Source organism: Acanthaster planci, linkage group LG16 (assembly GCF_054643075.1).
Source record: "Acanthaster planci isolate LZ-2023a linkage group LG16, COTS_SCS, whole genome shotgun sequence".
Lineage (NCBI taxonomy): Eukaryota > Metazoa > Echinodermata > Asteroidea > Valvatida > Acanthasteridae > Acanthaster > Acanthaster planci.
In genome coordinates this window covers 3,052,552-3,073,997 of record NC_141792.1, presented here as the reverse complement: position 1 = coordinate 3,073,997, position 21,446 = coordinate 3,052,552, and the positions used below count along the sequence as shown (strand labels likewise).

The 21,446-nt window shown below is 41.8% G+C and overlaps 1 protein-coding gene across 1 annotated transcript; it reads right to left on the bottom strand.

Annotated features, from left to right (window-relative positions):
- Positions 1-1,755: 1,755 nt before the first annotated feature.
- Positions 1,756-6,164, bottom strand: LOC110985264 (muscarinic acetylcholine receptor M1-like). The gene is made up of 2 exons (XM_022246174.2): positions 3,720-6,164; positions 1,756-3,071 (listed from the first exon to the last, which is right to left on the bottom strand). The coding sequence occupies exons 1-2, from the start codon at positions 4,956-4,958 to the stop codon at positions 2,895-2,897; spliced, it is 1,416 nt and encodes a 471-aa protein (XP_022101866.1). The 5' UTR covers positions 4,959-6,164; the 3' UTR covers positions 1,756-2,894.
- Positions 6,165-21,446: the final 15,282 nt, after the last annotated feature.

Genomic DNA, 21,446 nt, shown 5'->3' with positions numbered 1-21,446 from the left:
CAGCCACATCTAGGAATTAATACATCAAAGGCCTATTGTACACAGTTGTAGATCTTCCAAGAATGTTTATTTGTTACCGTATATTGTCAGAAAAAGCCTGTAATGTTTAATATGTCAGATGTCACCTGTAAAATACAGAGCACCTTGTTCAATTCAAGAGAATGTAATTGAGCTATGCTGAAAATTAGTTAGCACCCCCACACCTTTCACCCGGATCCACCCCAAAAGTGGAAAAACTCACATCAAACTGACCCAAGAGGGACCCCAAAATAGCATGTATATGTCAACGAAGGAAAATTGCTTCCAATCGTATGTGGGAAGGTCTAAATTCAATGCCCTCTGATGCCCAAGGCATGTACAAGAGTCGTGCTTTACAATTGAAAACACAGGGTAGCACCATAGGCACACCCTACAGTTCAAACCATGTGGTTTCTCAGAGGAGCAGTGCTTTCCAATTTGTTCTTAAAAAGAAATTATTCGAGAGATAATTCTGCTTCTACTGATTGGAGTCTCTCCCCAAAATGAGAAAGTTTCCTGCTATTAAAAGGTGCACCTATGGTAAATAGGCACAAGAGCCGTCCGCCGAACTTATTAACAAAAGTTCTTCACTCTTATTTTCTATATTAAAGGGTCCTGAGAGCCATGGAATTGGGGAATTAAAGAAATATGGCACTGAACCTCTTACCCGGACTCAGGGCTTCCGATTCTGAGCGATTTGGATGCAGTCAGGTCCAAAAGTGGCACTATTTAGCCGTTTTGCAGAGGGGCGCATTTCCAAAGTGGCTACATTTACAGGCAGTGAAATTTCCTTCATTTAGGGGTTGTGTGCCTTGGGTGAGACTTTCTCGAAATTTTATCAGTCAACCCACTAAAAGATGAAAGGAAAATGAAAGAGGATATAATCAACATCGTTTTTTCGTGCAGCCTCAACACCTGTGAGAATTGTATTTTTTTAAATATTTGTAAAGTATGGGGTCTTATCACTGCTGCCTATGGGAATTTATTTGCTGTGGTACACCCAATAGATCTAGAGAATGGCAGCGGCCATGTTGTTTTGGAGCTCCACAACCCACGCAGACACTCTGTCGTAATTGAGAACCAAAACCCCAGGAGAATTAGACACATCAACAGCCTGGGTTCTTGGTGAGCAAACTGTATTTCATTCCTGTCAAGCAAAAATTTACTTTAAAGTGAAATTTGAAAAGAGAATACTAGTATGATATTGAACAATCCCGTAGAGTTGTTTGCATCTAATAGCATAAGTGAGCCGGTGATCAAAGTGCTTTGGACCAAATCCATTGTCACAGTGAGTCTGCAGTACACACAAAAGCCGTTCAATTTATCTACTACCTATGCACCGTTTTGCATGCAGTCGGTGCTAGTAATGAATATTTATGACTTTGACTGCGTCTACAATTCCGTTGACCTCACCTAGAGACTCATTTTTCTTGCACCAGAAGCCCATAGCTCCTCTTAATACTACCCTGATGGCCATTAGATGAAGATTTGTGACAACACACAAATTGATTTCAATCAATTGAAATAAATACTGTTTCTAGATTGATCTTATGTGACCCACTCTTTTAAAAAGAGTCACAAGTTGCCAAAGCTACGTGTACTCTTGGGTGACAGAGCTTTAGAAGAGTCTTGCACCATGGTTATCAGAAGGAGCCCTCCACGTGTTTCACCCACACATTATGTTCATTTCCTTCATCACACTAAAATGAGTGATACATGTACATCAACATAAAAAGCTCAGCTTCCTCTTTCTATTTCAAACTAAAACAAAATTACAAACAACCTCATGAGTAATTTTCAAAGAGAAGGTTACATGCAACACCCTATTATTTTTTATACATTCTATCACTTCACAGTACTCCATAAATTGACATTTCTTATTGTTTTCTTTAGTCTTAACTCCAGCTTAATTGTTGCCCTCTATCCAGTGACATGTATTTTGTGATACCTGCTCACAGCATTAATATTATCGTGCACACCAAGGGGTGGAAAACATCATTATATCAGGCTACAAATACCAGCTTGACTGTCAGTACTGAAATTTACAAACCGGGGCCTTAAACTCTTCCTCAGAATCTTGTTAAGTGCAGAGAATGTCAGACAGAACTATGCCATAGCGGCGTGTTTGCATACTTTTTCTTAAGTAAAGAGTGCGGATAAGCATATTTTCATTTTTGCTAATAGATATCTCGGTGCTGCTTTCTTAAAACTATCGTCTGTATTTGATAAGAACCTGGTAGGATGAGTTACAGAATGAAATAGTTCATTTGCAAGGAGACCACTTAAGTGCATACATGCTTTCGTTTCTAGTTGAGTACCGTACAAAAAATAAAAACTGTTTAGAACAACATTTTCAACATTATCGTATTCCTCTAATGTGTTTGCCCGTTTAATAGCGTCTCAGAATGAATCGCGCAAAGAAGCAATTAATTTGCAAAGAAACAAGAAGTACCGGGCACGGACGAATGATGTGCGAACTGCACTATTTTTGGTTCCTTCAGGCGATCGCTTACTTTTTTGGCCGTATAGAGGTGATGTTCTTTTAACTGCGTGCGTGTTGAATCCTACTTTAATACTGGGCGACAGTGGGCTTGATCGGGAAAACTGATAATCTCAGTAAACTTCGAAAATAATTCGCCAGGGGGGGGGAGGCGGGACTAAAACCATTTTTTCGGTTGCTAAGCGAAAAACATTACTTTGTGAAAAGGCGAGACAACGTGTACACAACACATCAGAAAAAAGTGATTGGCGCGAATGATAACGAACTGGTGGTGCTAAGGAGGAAGAAGTTACACCCAACTGTATTTAGGTCCTCATTCTCATACCAGTACTAGGCAAAACTTCGTCCTAAGTAATTGAAAATAAATTCACAATTCTTATTTTACACTGTTTGAACTACGGCTAGTCACGTCAGAGAATCTCCCTGTGCTGCGTGACATCGTGTTCTTACGGCAGCGGAGAATACGCAGAAAGGCCTCCTTGAACAGTGGGTTGGCGACGGCGTAGCAAAACGGATTAACCGTGCTGCTCAAATGACTCATCCAGGCTAACACCTGAAAATGGATCATACAATACGGTACATGGTCAAACGATCGACTTCGAGTCACTCTATTAAGGAGGATAAGGTGTTGGAGGCAAAGACATAAGGCGTTATCTTAATGGCAGAAGACAGAGGGCAATTACTGGCAGCGTACACGGGAGAGGGGGGTCCAGTGGTTCCACCCACTTTTTTAGTTAGTCAGTCAGTCGGATAAGTCCCCTCCCTCCACGATTTCCATGTCCTACAATGGGCCGAGGCTGAATGGGCTGACTTATTAATGGCTGATGGTCTCACAACTGGCCCCCATTTTGAAAGTCGTTCCACCTCCAGAGAGGACAACTCGCTCTCTCTCTCCACGCCTATTAGTCTTGGCCCAAGACAGGGATTTCCTCAAGTCCATTAAAAAATCTCGGTCCGAAAGGCGAAACTTCGTTCACCACGAAATTAAAAGACTGCTCCATTTGTCTACGTAGCCTGATAACCTTCAATTTTACAAGTCAACTAGGCAAAGAATGATGACTGTGCTCATGCTTTACCCAAGCTCTATAAAGCAGCTACGGCTTAGACTTTCAATGCACCAACTTCTGTCACAGAATAAATTGGGAATCCCGTGTTGCAAGAAAGCAACGACTGAACTGAATGTTCATAAAAAAACACTCACCTTGAAGATGTTCGTAATTGACAGCGGTAAGCTCACTGGGTCAACTGCTGCCCACAAGGCAAACACTGACCACGGCATGGCAGACACGATCATGGTAGTGAAGACAAAGGTGAGGGTGCGGGTGGCACGACGAGTGGCCAGACGACTCTCACGTTTCGACGATTTTCCAGAGCGCACTGAGTGGCCCGGTCTGTCGCGGTGGTGACGAGGCCCTGCTGAGGGCGTAGCTCTTCTTCGCGTTGTCCCACTCGATTTAGGGTTCTTTGGGGCTTGACCTGTGTGATCATCTTCCGCAGAAACCTCGAAGGCTGGGTTGGTCATTCCTAAGGAGACTGCGGCCGAGACGCTTAAGACAGAGGTAACCGGTTCCGCGTCCCTCAGCTCTGACACTCCTATTCGTTCAGGTAATTCGGCATCAGAGCGATAACTCGCCAAAGAAAGTTCTTTGGGTAACGCCTTTCTCTTTTGATTGTCTCCGAGGATTGTCGCTTTTCCAGGGCCTCGACTTTTGTCAACACCTTTGCGAATAATAGCGCAGTAGACAAAAGCATACAGGACAACCGCCACGCTCATGGGTGCCCAGGACAGAGTGAGTACCGTAAATGTTAACAACGATGGATAGAAGGCGTATGGGCCGTGACACAAGGGAGGTTGCACCCGAGAGATGACCCCTGTGTACGGGAGAATAATGATTACAGGCGTCCACAGCAGTACGGGGATGAAGTAACCGAGGAATATCAGGAAGCATGCGTGGCCCAGCGTCTTCTCCGACAAATGTTTCAGCGGCATGTTGGTCGCCCGGAACCGATCGTAGCATATGACAAGCGTCATCATGAAGGTTGCTTGCAGGAAAATGTGATCGAGATATGTGGCACAAGTGCAGAAAGCCTCACCAAAAAGCCAGTTCTCATTGTAGTCTTTCAAGAATCCTAGCACGGGCATAACGCCGCCACTGACCAGGTCTGCAACTGCTAAGCCTACGACGTAATAATTGGTATAGGTGCGCAGTCTCTTTGTTGTTGCGTACGCGTAAAGAACTAAAACATTTGCCCAAAATGTAATGAACAGGACAACTGCACGGATCACGACATAAGGAATTAGCCATGTGGGTGTTTCGGGTGCATCTTGGACAGGATCAGACTCGGTATAAAGCAAGGCTTCCGTCAGAGTGCTTTCATTAAGTAAGTAGTCACTAATATCAGTGCGTGCTGTAGAATAAGGTCCATTCGGGGATTCCATTGTCAGTGTTGCCGGGCTGCTGTCACTTAGCCACGCGAAAAGACCTTTACTCGAGACGTGACCAGACTCTGTTGGTAACGTGAACAACCAAGTTGTACCAGTCTCCAAGAACTTTACAGGCCAGTTTCGTTGTAAGTGGAATGCTCGATATGTCTGCAAATCACACAATGCAGGAGTTCAACAGAGCGACATCATGCTTTCAGGGCAAACAGGGAATACTTTTATAACCACGTTACTCCGAAATTTGACATCTTTGTGTGGCATGCTATATCGCAACGATGTAACGTACACAAGACTGTTTTACAACTTGTCTTGAATTTAGACATAGGCTAAATTTTACTCAGACCTTTCATTCTGAATGAGACCCACGTCGATAGCTCTGAAGTCATTCTAATGGCTCATTTCGAGCGCTCAGCAAGCCTTGCATTTATGCCTGGTCTGCGTACACGGCGGTCTGTGCTCGTGTGAGGATGGATTCAGAGGTGTCTCCCTTTAAAGAGGATATCGCTTTCACTCCCTGATTGCATCTGCCACAGCCCAATTGCGTAGTCGTGTCTTCCCGTCACGCGGGATTTAAACAAATCCATTGATTATAAGACACTAGGGACGACAAAACACTCTGAAGTTGGCCTCTATGGGGCAATTAGATTACCGAGGCAACGCCCCACTCCTATTGAAGGCGTCGAATTAAAAGACTCAGACTGCAACAATCTTGACGTCTTTGAGTAAATCTCATTGTGTGAATGCCTCAGGGGTTCATAACTCGACGCAGCGGCATAATAGCTGTAGTTGTCGAACAAATACACCAATTATTGTGCCTGTAATTAGATTTCCTGCACCAAATCGACAAGATAATGCTTGCTGATACTCTGACGACTGAAAAGTGCAAAGAAAAAATGGCGCCTGTAATATATTATTTGATAGGAAAGTGGTACCGTACTTTCCATTATGTAGATGTTCCGGTGGACAAACTTGCGAATCAAAAATGACAGTGAAACAGCTGAGCGCACAGTATTCAACTTATAGCCAATCACCCCTTGATCTCTCGGTGTTAAGTCTGTTCGCGGCAAGAGGACCCAGCCCATAAGTTCACTTTTTAATGTGCCCACGGTTTTCATGTGATCCCTTCTGTCGTTATGTTCAGCTGAATAAAAGCTTTACACATCATCATGCAGTACAGAGGGTGGAGGCTTATCGAACAGCCCCTTGCTCTTGTCTTTTCTCATTTGTACATGGACTACTTTTTCTTTATCTTATCAAAAGTTCTATTTTTTTCATTAAGTACACGTTTTTGAAAAAAAGTTATTTGCATTCACTTTGCTAATTTCAATGTACCAAGTTTCTTTAATTTCTGATGGATTTTTTAAAGCTTATCTATTTTTCAATTTCTATGTACCTTGTTCCCTTAATTATCAATTTACTTCTTTTTAAAGAGCATGGAATAAACGTTTTTGAATTGAATTGAAAACAAAGAAAATACCCAAACAATGTTGCTTGCCAAGTTGCCGTTCACACAGCGCAAGACACTCGAGCTGGTTCTCTAGTGATCATATTTTTTCTCTCTCTGAGTACCAAACTTTGCCAAGCAATAATGTATACTGACCAACTTTATGAAATTGACCATAATAGTTTTTACCGGTTTCAAATTCAAGTTGATACTATTTCAGTGTTTGATGTAAACAGTTTGAATGCTCACGAGTTGCTTTAGAATGCTAAGGAATACGCTTATCAAGTGGAAAACCAAATCCATCCCATTTTTCCCCGCTCCGTGGAAAATAATAATGTCCTGAAGAAATCCTGAGAAATATTCCTATACATTTTGTTTTTTATTCAAAACATTTTCGTCTGCACATCTCTTTTCAAATTTTGCTTTTCATCTTTGTATTGTTTGTTGAGGGTACATTTCAATGTACACGTCAATTTAGTGGTCACAGTCAGTACAGCAAGGGGTGAAAAAAAATAAACCTGCAATGAAATGGTATTTTCGTAATGATGAGTGACAAGTTCATAAATATAAAAGACCTCAACAAATGATTGGACACCTGCAAGAGGATGGCGTGGAATTCATCACCCTTAGCGGCAACTGTGTTACACTGCAGTGTAAATACTGTTCATCATAGAAAGGGAAACGTGCAATAAATGGATGATACTAGTATCTGTGTGAATTTTTATATACATCGACATGATGGAATAGGTTGTAACGGTAATACTTATATACATAATGTGTGGCTATATTTTCCATTTGAAAATAAAATACTTCAGCCGGTGTCGCATTTGTTACGAAGTCGCCTCTATTCCAAGCAAAACAACATAACAGACAAAAAAAATTAATCATGGGAATGAAACACTGCAACAATGAATACTGGAATCAAGGGTTTTTAAGGAACAAGAAAATAACTAAATTAAACTATATACACTTGACCAAAGTACACTTCTGAGACCAGCAATTTGAAAAAAGGAGTTATACGTTACAAAGTAAATCAATTAACCTGTTTGGCAGTGGTTGCGGAAGAGGAGGTACCTTCGTGAGACAGTTCTTGCCGTCGACAGGACTGCTTGACTGGTTGCTGGGTCAGCTGGTGGGAACTCAGGCTTGTGGACCGGTTGAGAGGGTCAGGTCACAGGGCGTGACTGTGATGAGGAGATTGCTAGCAGTAGTTTGGCTAAGCAATCTAAACGGAGACCTCAGCCGGGCGATGGGGCTATCAACGATCACGTATAACGCCTTAAGAGTGTAGAATTACGGCAAAGCTAAAGAGAGAAGGGCCTCGCCATGCCCCGGCAGTCCAAAGCTCAGAATCCGCGGAGGGATGAAATTCCTGCATTGTTAAAGTCCAGTAGAACATTCCTGTTACCGTTTAGGAATGTGGCCAGACCCCTAGTGCGATTAACTATTTGAATCCAGTAACTGCACTTCCATTTACTAATTTACATAATCGTAAGCTTGCAAGTTCTTAATATAATACAGGTTGACTATGAGTCGCGGAATACGAATTCGTTATAAATTCAGTTACCTTCTGCTCACATAATTTAGTTCTGAGGTTTGTGCGAAATGCATGTCCCCGTGTATGACAGAAAGACAGTGTTAGGTGGGAAGAGTTTTTGGTTCTTCAACAGTCACACTTTTTCAGCCTGCTGATCACTCCAATGCTCCAGGAAACAGATGCCAAGAAAGTGTGAGTTTCAGTGCACAGACGCGCGTGAATTTTTGTGACACTCAAGGGCAAATGGAAAATTGTTTTCTGCCCTCAACACAACTATACACCGCGTGGGAATGCTAATGTTTGCTACCCACATAAAATATTCCATTCAAAGCAAGGGTGTAGGGGCACCCGCTTGGACATGTTTTCTGAGGGGATGGGGCAGTTTCTGGGCAATGTTTGGGGGTAATCACTCCTAATGGAAACCAGCCATCTACATGTACCTGTAAATTATCTTTTCATGACACAAAAATACATAATTCAGACCATCCAAATCCACTTTGGGCAGAAGCACCCCCTTTTCAGTTGCCAAAAAAACCCCCAAACCAAACCAAACAAAACAAAAGTTTGTCAAAAACTTCAATTTGTTGTCGTTCGTGAACCAGCGAAGTGCAGTTTTGACCAAAGGCGCACTGTTCGGAAAATGGTATGCTCTCTTAATTGGTCCGGCTTGAGGCTCACAGTCATAGAGTCTTACATCATTCATGTACATGTAGGCCTAGCATTACTGAGTGGAGCATTAATTACTATTCCTCTTCTTCGAATACTAACGCTCCACTCGGTAGAGCTAATGCAGGCCTACATGTCAATTTCATTCAGGAAGTACAAGTTTTTTTAGTTTTTTTTAAGAAAAACTGCATTAATAGTCTGCAATGTGAGTGCTTCATTAAAGTAGCCTACTACTAGTTGGCCATTATTTTCATACACTGGACAGCAAAAGAAACTTGCCACTTCTGTCAAAGGCCACACGTAAAAAATCACCCCATAGAAATAAACAATTTTTGTACACAGGTATGCTGCAATACTCCTCACTAATCACATGCACAAAAGCAAGTGATTATCTTTAGAATGTAATAACAGGCCATCTATAAAGGAGATCCGCTTACATTATTAGTTTAAGGGTGCCAAGGCAAAGGAAGACGGACAGATAAAGCTCAAATGTAACTGTCTCAATTATACAGAGTTTTATTTATACGTCAACTTTTGAGGGTTCAAATATCTAGGCTTGATCACAGTTAACTACAATTCAAATCCTTTATTCCTAAAATTCCTATAATTCCCCCAAATCCCCGAATGCCAGGCCGGTGTGCGACCGTGGACTTGGCCTTCCAGACAGCACCTAATAATGAACAATGTGTGAAGTAAAGATCAAAACCCTTTAGTGTAAATCATACGAGTCGCCACACAAACAAACAGCTGAAGTACAATGTAGAGCGAACACGACAATATCACATGTACGCTTCACGTGAAACCTTTACATTCAAGACGCTGAATTTTCACTCCAAAATCACTCATTCCGCGTTCTGCTGTTACCCCAATAATCATCACGTCGGGTCACACACTATGGAGTCATAGATTGCGAAGGTGAAGATACTACAAATCAGCTATTACAGCGTAAAAAGCTAGTTTTCATGGTAACAGATTAATCCCAAGATACTCTGTGCTGCCCACACCGGAAAGGATTATAGTTATTACTCGCACGCCCACCGCACTTCCTTCGCGGGAATTTGTTATACATTTCCAACGGGCTGGGCGGCGTGCCAATTAAATTATGGTGCCCCTTTAAACACGCTTCCCTACAATAATGAAGAAGACAATGACATGCACAGCAACTTGATTGCTGCATCACACACAAAAGCACTCTCCACCAAGCAAAAATGACCCATGAATGAACAACATTTTAAACAATCAATGACAACGTGAACACCTGTTTTGCCAAAATGATGTGCATGAGTGGTTTCTGCATAGGGATGTCACCCTTACTGACTACTCATACACATTATGGAAAAGGGATGATTGCGACTTCTTTATTTTGTCCTGTGACATTGATTTCGTAAAACTTATTAACGGCTCATTCTGTTACTTTCTGTGACTTTTGGGCATGTGATTAGTAAGGGGTATTGCAGCATACGTGTGTACAAAAATTGTTTATTTCTATGGAGTGAATTTTTATGTGTGGCCTTTGACAGGAATGGCAAGTTTCTGTTGCTGTCCAGTTTAGTAGGCCTAGTGGCACAGCATTTCAGATTAGCCTAAGTCATCAGGGAACATACTATCGTCTATTTTGCCCCAATCAAAAAAAAAGAATCAAAAAAGAAAAAAACGTATACATTTAGTACTTCCTAAGACGGAAAGAGTTTAATTTGAAGTAACGGACTTGATGCCACTGTGCACAACCCTTTGTGCACACTGCACAGGTAAATGCTTCGGAGTTTTCCCTATAAGGAAAATTTATGTTCTTCGTATATGGAATTCGTCCCCGTCTTTTTACAAGTAAATGAGCATGAACAGTAAGCGCACATGCACGACCGTGGCAACAGGTCAGGCACGTCATGCATGTTGCTCCGATTTCAATCATTTATTGTGCAAATATCGAATTAATTTCTGCAGAAATAAATTAATACGTAGCTGCAGTGGAGCACTTGGTAAATGCTGGATAGGGCTTTCAGTTGCCATCAGGGCATTATCATCCAAAATTTCTGATTTGTATCATTCATCCTGAGATTTCTCCATAGACTTGTGCACACTGCTGAACTAATTCTGCCTGTGGTTTCTATGGTTTGGGGCGCAGTCCAGACGGTGATTTCCATAGGCGCTGTCGGTCTATAGGATATGTATGTCTATGAAGACAACGTACATGTTCTTCAGCTGGGCGTCTCTCTTCATATATATAAAGGAACAGGTGTACAAATTCCCAATGCGACAACACAACGGCACGACGATGCAACGGCACGACACTTAAAATGGCAGTAATGGTATTCCATACCACTGTGTCTGCTTAACGACCTGATTAACCTGACTGTGGATGGCATTCATGCATGTAACAACTGCACTACATATTCAAACATTTCTAAAGAGAGTGCCAACGGTAGCTCACGCTACATAAAAGACTCCATTTTTATACATGGGGTGTCACTTTTTGATTAGTGCCAGTTTCTTTTGTTGATATCGGTTTTAATATGACGCTTAAAGACAACGTTTACATTAATGTTCAAGAATAGATCTATTAACTATCTTCTTGGTAAAAGAACCGATGCTTATATTTTAAATTATCTTTTTAGAATAGTTTAAAACACCTTCAATGAACGAGACTTTGGTTGCTGCTAATTAACGTTCAGCTAAGCTTTTTATACACCAATCAAACTGCCCCTATAAATAGACATTCATATAATCAGGGCTCTATTGCCAATCAGAGCGCTCAGTCCAATTTTGGTAGCAAGCCCTGTATTTTGTGCACAAAAGGGCTTGCAGATTGCTCAAGTGGGTTGGGCACCGCCGAACACGCGTATTAGGAATCAAGGTTGCACTGACCGTTCCCACGTTTTATTAAATTGCACGACGAACGGCACGCATCGCTGGGAAGGTGGACTTTACCTGCCAATTACCGACTTGGCTTCAAGTCTAGTTTTCTGTTGATTTTGTTTTATTTTGAGCACCGAACTTTACCAAGTAATGCTGTATGCTTACCAGCGCTCTGAAACTGACCATAGGTCTTCACGGGCTTCGCATTCAAATTAATACCATTTTTGTGTTTGGTATATGAAATATGAATGTTTTCGGGTATTATGGCGTCAGAATATACGCCTATGAAGTGGCAGATAAAAATCCATTCCACCGTGCTCCGCCTCGTGGGAAAGAATATATTACCTCTCACCTAAGAATATTCTAAAGAAATCCTGAAAAATATTCCTACACTTCCTGCATTCAAAATATTTGCGTCAAACATGTGGTCTTCCAACTTTGGAAAAGGAGGTCGGTTGGCCAGCTTTTACAAAGAATTGTTGATAACTGTCGCCATGCATGCTTTTGAGGGCAGCTGATGATTTGTTGAACTGAGCTGTTGCTCTGGTGGGTAAATCAGACCAGACGTGGAGTTGATCTCCGTCATGATTAGGATCTTTACAATGTCGCTACGGGCTAAGATAAGGCTAAAAAAAAGTTTCCGGTTTCTGGTCGTCGCGTGCGTCGCCGTAGACCTGCGCATCGGCAAAATAAACCATATATTTTTATTTTGCATAAAACGTTTTCCAAAAGCCGCCAAACTTACTTGATTGGCAGGAATTCTATTACAGCGTAGATTTAATGTGTTTTGATGGGTGGGGTTGAGTAATATGTATGGTGAAGGAATCCTCCTAGGCCTCCACACATTTCAGTCGGGCACTATTATCAGATGACGTCATTCGTGTATCTTTACACGAAGGTAGTGTCCGAATCAGTTGGCTGCAGCTTGATATCATGTATGATTTTATGGAAACTAGCTGTGGATGCTGTCAAATACTCGGTGTAATTTCCGACCGTAGCCAATTGATTCGGACCCGGCCCATGTAAGTCTGTGAACCAGACAAACGAAGTGGTCTTAGGTCCTGCGTAAGTTAACATGTTGAAAACGGTTCTGAGCAACAAACCGTGAGGGGCCAGTCTATTCAGTGTCAGCGAGGCAGTGGCGGTACATACGTATGCATGATGTAGTGCAGTGCATGCAGAGGCGATGGACATCGCGTTTTGACAACCATACATGTAACAACCCATACATTGTCACTTGCCAAGAACAAATGTAGATTAGAGTGAGAGAATATTTTTTTCTGGTATGTTTCGTTGGTCTCCAACAACCATTTCAGAAATGATGGCCTTTGTATGCGCATTCTTTGGGTTTATGCGCATTAGCGAGTTCGCTGCAGTTGCCGAATCTCACATCCAACAGTCATTCCTCCATGCGTCTGACGTACACATTTTGGATGTAGACGATGACAATGCGCCAGCGTTTATTTCCTTTCGGCACACAAAAGCTAATCAAACTGGTCCTCCTCAAGTAATTCGCTTGGTGCGCTCAGTTGATAAAAGTGTCTGCCCAATCTGTGCACTGACAAACTTCTCACGGATTCGCCCCAAATCGCCCGGCGCTTTTTTTCTGCCTCTGCGAGGGCGAGCCACTGACAAGGTATCAAGTTAATGCCACTTTGCGAAAAGTTCTTGTTTTTTTAGGGCTCGTGGACACTCACTTTCGCTCCCACTCCTTTTGCATCGGAGTGGCATCAACCGCATCCGCGTTGGGTTTTCCCCTGGAGCAGATCAAGACAATGGGCCGCTGGTGTTCGGAGGCCGCTCAGCGTTATATTTGCCCGCTGGTATCGTGGCATTGTCCCAACGTGTAATCATAAATAAAAAATACAATATTGAAAGTAATACTGTTGTTGAACAGCAACAACAACACGAGAACATTCCTTGTTCCTCTCCCCTTGTTCATAGGGGACGTTTGGATACTTGGGGATTCCATCACACGTCAAGCAGCGACCACGCTTGGGACTGGGCAAGAAGTCCGCTTGAATGGTCTGGGTGGAGCGAAATATGGGACGTAACAAAGTTAATGGCGGAACTCGCAGCAAGATGGCCTCATCCGGCCATGCTAATCGTCCACTTGGGCACTACAAACCGATTTCCTCCGTTTTCGACCAAGGCTGGCACTTTTCATGCAAGAGTGTCTTGACACCTACCCTGAGGCTCAGTTGGTTTGGTCGGATATTTTGCCGTGCGCCTGTTACTTTAGGTGTACTAATCCATCAAAAATGGAAAAGAAGCACCGCACGATCAATAGGTGGGCATGTTCGCTCGGTAGTCGACTGGGAGTGTCAGTGCTGCACCACCCTCAGTTCCGATAGTCGGAGTTCGCATTGTATCGTTACGATTGTGTCTACTTATCTGACATGGGCAAGCCAACTTAAAAGATCGCATCATTTCTGCCTTTGAAAAATAGAATCGTTTCCCAGGATGTTCGCCTAATGGGTGGCAGCGTTTGTTCAAGTGGTTGCTTGTGTAGATAGTATACGAAAGGGTGGCTTGGGCGTCCAGGCGGTCGTCCCATGTGGGGCTCGCGTTGCGCGTCTGGCAGGAACTACCTGGGAACGACACGCATTTTCCGAATTGCACTACAGATGTATATAGGTATCAACAAGCGGCCTCACTGCAGCGTACTGGAGCAACAAGGACATTGTACACAATGCCATCTATCCGTGACAACAATATCTTGCAACAGATTGATGACAATTCTCAAATTCTTCCATGTGACCAACAATCAAGCAGCTCAAAATATGGACACTACTCCTGACAAGCTGACAACAGTCCGCCAATTCGTTCAATCAAGTGCCGACTCTGAGACAGACAGTGATGTAGCTGATCATCCCACAGCAGTACCTCGATCTGCTCAAGTTGTCTTGAAACTTGTTGATGGATTTGAAAATAAGGGACACTGCATCTTTGCTGAAAGTCGGTACACCAGCCCTGTTCTTGTTCATAGGTTAACCCAGTTAGGCTTTGGCTTTTGCGGAACTGTGCGATACAAGACTCAAGGAATTCCACATTTTGCGAACCCCCTAACGCTTCTCATGGCTAAAGAAGATAAACCCTGCTTCTGTGAAAAATAAACAACTGTGTGTTGTATGGCATGATAAAAAGAGTTACACTCTTGGCAAACTATGGTATCTGTAGTGTAACTAATAAGCAGGTTTGGTGTAAAAACTCTCCCAAAGGTTATCGTGACATCAGCAAACCAAATACTGTCACTGAGTACAACAAGCATATGGGAGCAACTGATCTTGCATCGCAACAGTGTGTGTACTAGAACATACTCACAGATCGGTGAAGTGGTGGAAAAGAGCATATTTTGGTCTTCTAGACATATGTGCTGTAAATTCAAGAATAGTGTATAATAGTCTTAACACCAATCGTAGACTGTCAAATCCTAACTTTCGACTCGATCTGATCTAAGGCCTGCTGTCAATAAGGAAGAGTGGAGGTGCCAGATATGTGCACAAGAGCATTCCTTGTATGCCAGAAGATGTACAGCATTATCCAGGCAAAACTAGGTAAAAGCGTAACTGTGTTGTTTGCAGTACCAAAGCTCCGTCCCCTCCGTCCCATATCTTGCCTGGTACAGGTTTTCTAGAGCATATTGTCATTGAGTTGTATCTCTAGTTTTTTTACCCTGGGCTGGAAATTGGCAACCTGTACGATTACTTACGGAACTATAATTTTCAATATATTCGTACAATATTGTACAGTGGCTGGAAGAGAAACTATACTATATGTACTGATATAAATAAATGCAAAGTTTACTTTAGCTTAACTATATCGGAATCAAGAATAAAGAGCCTCGCCAGTGCTTTGTTTACAATGAAGTAGGAATTTAGAATCGTTAACGGATATAAAATTGATATTTTTGCTTTTATAAGCTCTAAGGTTGTACTATATAACAAGATGTGAAGTTTTGATATTACAGTGGTCGGAAAATAAACCAGCTGACGCTAGCCATGCGGATAGGCTACATGCAATTTGCAATGTTTCCATAAGTGTCTGAGTTATGTTGTGTATTGAGATAAGCGCAAGGTGGTGCGCATAGAACAGATTAGAGTATAGTTGACTACTTTTTAAAAAATGTGTCAAATTTTTGTTTTTATTTCAGTTGACTAGAACCCCCCCGTTTCAATGTTGTGGTAGAAAAGATTTACTTTACTGAGTAGTTTTGTTTAAAGAATGTGTCAAATTGTGTTGGCTTTTAATCCACTTGACTAAAATCCCGATTCCACCCCCTTGCGATTTGGAGGTTAAAAAAGCAGCCAGGATGATGCAGAAATAGAGTATATTGGACTAGTTTGGTTTGAAGAATGTGTCAAATTTTGTTTGTTTTTATTCCAGTTGACCAGAAATCCCAATCCCCCCTTCAATGTTGTGGTAGAAAAGAACCAGCATGGTGCGGAGTTTCTGCCAACATTGAAAGGGGGGGGGTGGAATTCTGACCAATGATGGTAATTATTGCTCTTGTTTTCAATGAACATTTCTTATACCATTTTAGGGTTGAACACTTATTTTCTTTTCTTTTTTCCAGCTAGTGCTAACAGTTAAGAACAGTCGTTTTATGGAATTCAGTTGTGAAAACATTAAAGGCAGACTAAGTGATTAAGTTGGCCTCTAGTTGGTTTGTTGGAACTACTCCACTGAGTCAACGTTGGTTTATTACTCACGGCGACGGAAAAGTCAGGTTATGCCCATACAATCTGTAGAGGACAGTCTGCGAGCATGCACTATATCAGGTTGTGGTATTGAGCTGATAGTTTGTCTCTTTGTGGGTCGGCATTCAAGGGAGGATAGCGCCAGGGGCGGGCGCTGAAAAAAAAAAAAAAAGTCGTTTTATATAATCATCTCATAATCTTGAATTTGGATATAATTTCTAAACATGGACAGTCTGTACTTTTAAATACAGGGTGGCATAAGAAACTAAAGTGTTACAAATACACCCACTATTCTAATTCCGGGGAGGCCCTTTGGAGTTGAGAGGAATGAAATTTTTCTCTCCTTTTTTTCATCAAAAGAGCTTCCGTGTGCCAGGCGTTTGAGCTATGGTGAATCTCCTGAAATTATGCAAATTATGAATCAGACAAAAAATTGGCATCAATGTACTATCAGTATATCTGTGCTCGAGCAAAATTACAGGAACACTAGCATTTACATGCATGCGAATAGAAAAAGCTACAAATGAAGTGAATCGTAATATTTTACAGCCAAATTAAGAGTTCACTTTCGGGATTTCCAGACCTCATGAAGCCACTGTAGTTCACATTTTTTAAATTCAAATATTTCTAGACCTACCATTTCGTCAGGATAATTAAGCGCCCTACTCATTACAACGCTAAAGCACGAACGTTCTGCAGCATTTCCGGAAGTGGGTGAAGAATGAATTAACTGAGGTAGCAGTTTTGTTCGTTTCGAACCACCTTATAAATTACATATCCAGACGTGTAACCAGTCTTCCTTCCTCCATGGTAAAACTAAAACCACATGGATGGACCATAGCACGATGAGATGTGCATGAAAAAAGGAGAGTGTTTAGGGTTAATGTGTTATTTTGGACCAATATTTCCATTGCCTTTACGTTGAAAAAGAGCGCAAATGCTGCTTTAAATTAGGGCTCAGCTTACGGGAAACTGGAGACTAGAGTTAACATTGGCATGATTGGCCTACGCTCATGCCAGATGCTCCGCTGACTGCCCTGAGATGATTCTAAAAAATGCCAAATAAAATTAGTCAATGTTAATCTACAGCTCACAAGTTTAGTCCATCGTACTTTAAGTTTGGTTTTACCTGTTGAAATAAAAAAATAACGCAAATTACGTCTATCCGTGGCGGTTCTTCTTTGATAAATTGACTGGACAGTCTCGTTCAGTACACAAATAATTCCTATGTTTACATCTGTGACAGTCATGTTTGCCCATGGTTTTTCAAAAGGGCATCCTCCGTGAAATTACACCATTGCGCCTTCTTTTGTTGGTGTATAAGTTATTGTCTTTTCCGTGCAGCGCGGGAAAGGCTTTGTTTCTCTACTTGTTTTTCTTTTTCTTTTTTTTTAGTTGGCTATTCCGCATAGAATAATATGCGGGAAAGTCTTTGTTTTTGTACTTATTTTTGTTTTTCTTAAGTTTTTTTTTCTAGTTCTTGCACGCCTTCTGCGTGTACGCAAATACTATACAATAAGGAAAATCCTTACGTGTACCCAGCGTGCTCTGTGTCAACGTGCCTTTTATCACCATCATACACGCGCACCTATGCGGTGAGTACATCCATTATATACATGTACACTGGATAGGACATCGCACATTGTTTGAACACAAAATGCGCGGCCAAACAATGGCGGCGCTTTAGGAGGGTAATGCAATACTGTCTTCTGTGCATTTCTAATCAACATAAACTTTTTCTCATGGAATGATGGCTAAGCCCTCGGCCCCCCTCCCGAAAACAAGCCAAAAATATACAGAAAATGCAATTTTTCTGGGAATAACTAACCATTTTCTTATCAACCAACCCACTCGATAGCAATAATGTTAACCTGTTTTGTGTGTGTTTGTTTTTCATCCATTTTTTTACACCTACTGTCTACGGTCTCGCTTTAGCAATGTTTTTACTTTGGGTCGGTTCAATCCTGATTTGTTCAGCGTGTAAATGTTCGAGACCAAACTTACTTACTGCCGTTTTAAACACAGACACTTATAAATCAGCTTAAAATTCCCTTGGTAGAGGGAGCGGCCTCTTTTGGCGAGTCCATTGGAACTAATTAACGTGTATTTGTTTCGTCCAAATGCAACTACTATCTATCATATCCTACCCCTGTACATGCTGAAAAACATGGTTTAGTCACTTGACAGCCAGGACCTCCCCTAGCCAGAAAAACATTTTAAAAATCCAGCCGGCCTTCAGCCAGCCTCCAGCCAGCCTCCAGCCAATTCCCATAAGTCTGTGTGCTAAATGGCCCCTTGTGTACAATCTAATGGATTGTTTACAAAACGGTGCCTGGGGCAGACAGTGGAATGTTTCTTATCAGAGACAGCTGTCTGGAACTTGTCAGAGACCTCTTCAGGCTGTCTTTGAAGTGTTATTTGGCGGGGTGTTGTTGTGGTGGTGTGGCTTGGCTGACGCGTGGCGAGCGCCCCCCCCCCCAATCGGGACAGCCTGGGAAAACAGCCCCCACCGTATTGTGATGTACTTTTGGTGGTTTGTAAGAGCTGTAGCGGCTAGGGAACAACCACTGACGCATTAATATACCTTTAGGACGAACTCAGGGCTATGCAATCCTGAAAGATGATACGGACTCAACTGGCAAGTCCGCTCCCGAGACCGTGCGAGAAAAAAATTCATACCACGTCGCAGGGTGGGTTTTAACAAGTTTAGTTCACAACCTGACTTAAAGATTTACATTTAACAACTACTTCCCGGCATAAGAAGTCAGTTTTAACAGAGAAGGAATAATTTTGTTATGTAGACAAAGTTTCTTTCATTGCGTCGAAGGCTTTAAATTCCCTTGTTTGTAACTTCATTCAACAGAAGCGTCAGCACTCTGCTTCTCACTTTGGTTTCATCTTTGCCCCGAAGAAGAATTCTGTCACTCATATCACATTGTCTCTCACACTATTTGGGTTCAGTGTGTCTTTAGATCCGACAAACACAAATCATGGCGGTTTTGGAGATTTTTTCGGTGAAATCTGCGGAAATAAACGACAAATTAGTCATTCAGTTTCTAAACCATTTTTGCCAATAAGTAACATTTGAGACGGTCTCAACTTCGAGATAGTGAAGTTTCATATACAAAGCTTGATAGGCTAGATAGACTGTCATAAATTTCTTACTAGGCCTATATAGGCTTAAAGCTAAGCACTACAAAGTACAGTTAGTAGTATGGAAAAAGAGAGATGTGGACCACCTCCACTTTCACCCCCTTTCACCCACCCGCGCCGAGGATTCCCACTTCACTCACCTTGATCTTTTGACCGCGGCCCACTTTTTCTGTCAACATCTCGTGGCGTGAGCCGGCCAGCACCGATCGCAAAAACAACTTACCCCGTAACAAAACAAAAAGGAACTTCCCCTTGTTACAAGTCTCGACTGGCCCGTTTAAAAAAAATGAGAAAAATAAATAGAAACCTATATAAAAAGAAATGGTAGACCATACAACGAACGTGAATTGGTTTTTTTTTGCAAAGACACAAGAAATTCAATTGACTTGATATATTCGTACGATTGCTTTCGTTGTTTATATTCCAAATGTTTATGCAAATGTACCGATTGTAAAAAATGTCATGATTGTCACAAATACAACGACTGCACCAGATGTAATGACTGCTCCACTTACAACGATTGCAGTAGATATATAAATTGCGTGGCTTGTTTTTATTTCATACGACTGCCAAAAATCAAATGCCTTGGACAGTTGCGAGGACTGTTACGAGTGCGGCAATTGTATCGAATGTTTTGGTTGTACATATTGTACCTGCTGCGTAAATTGTGTCGAGTTGGAAGGAAGGGATCACGTGGTGCTCGTAGACGGTAAGCATAAAAAGCTGAGGCACGCGCGAGAAAACGAACCACTGCCGATTTAGCGACTAAACTCGAAACGGTTTTATACAAAATTGGACTAATTATTGCATACGACGTTGACGTTGAACATTTAATTAAAGTAGAAATCCCAGCCGAATAAAATGAGAAAAAATCTGTGCCAGCCGGGATAATTAGAACCATGTCAACAGACGTATACATCGTTTTAGACGACCACGAGCGTCTCAATGCCGACAACTGCGACCCCAATGTCACCTACGGTCCCTTTGACCCGAGTAAATTAATTATTTCAAAACCCGTGATTAAAAAAGGGTCTCAAGTTAGCCAATGCACCTCGCCCATTTTTACATCACAACGGCCAAAATAAACTCTTGTTGATTATGACAATAGAACCCTGTTACGGTATAAACCCTCTTTACAAATACTGCACTCGAGATAAAACCCCGAAAACGTCAAAGGCTGTCAAATTTGCCACCAAGTACAACAACCTACGACAACCATACTCGATCACATAAATTTAGCCGTTTATAAATTCATCGAATCTCAGGATTCTAATCTTCCGTCTAACACCGTAAACACCTACAAAGCCAGTCGCGATATCAATGAATTGAAGAAGATCGAATATGTAGTTAAACCACCTTATACGGCTAAAAACCAAATGTACGTTAAAGTAGATCCCTATGCCTCTCTATTTGTTCACCGAAAAAGACCAATAAATATCGATAAATTTATCGATGAGAGACGCGATGCGCAATCATTTATTTGTCCAAAAGACGTATACTACGGTACCCACAGTTCACTGTCTTGCGGCACAAGCGTTCGGTATAGAGTGACAGCGGCAATGTTAAAAATTAGAAACGATGGGCTAATTTCGAATAAGTAAGCGTTTAACATATCTGGATCTGAATCTGGATATGAATCTTCCGTGAAACTAAAAGTCGATTAAATTGTAATAACTAACTTATGATTACCTTCGAAAAAATCAATTGAACCTCGGTTATTCCTCGGAATAATTGAGGTTAATTTTTTCTTACTATTAATAAAAATGACGGACGCAGAGATTTATCATTTAACCGGTTCATTACCTAAATGGCCAACCCCACCACCACAACCCGAAAACACATGCGAACACGACATACTTGAAATGGACGAAAGATATGTATGCCGACATTGCGGTCTAACGTTGGCTGGGTTTCCTCGTACACACCTGTAAACATGGGAGATAGATATTACAAGCATCATGTTTGAAAAAAACCGCCACCAAACCGAGTTCTAAGCGGCAAAGATCTCTAGAGGTAAACCGCTGAAGGCTTTAATCGCGGTATGCTATCAAAACGTAACTGGGGAAACCGAATCTAAAGTAAAGGACCTATTTCAAGTTTCGGATAAGCACTGGGAAAACGCCTTTGACAAA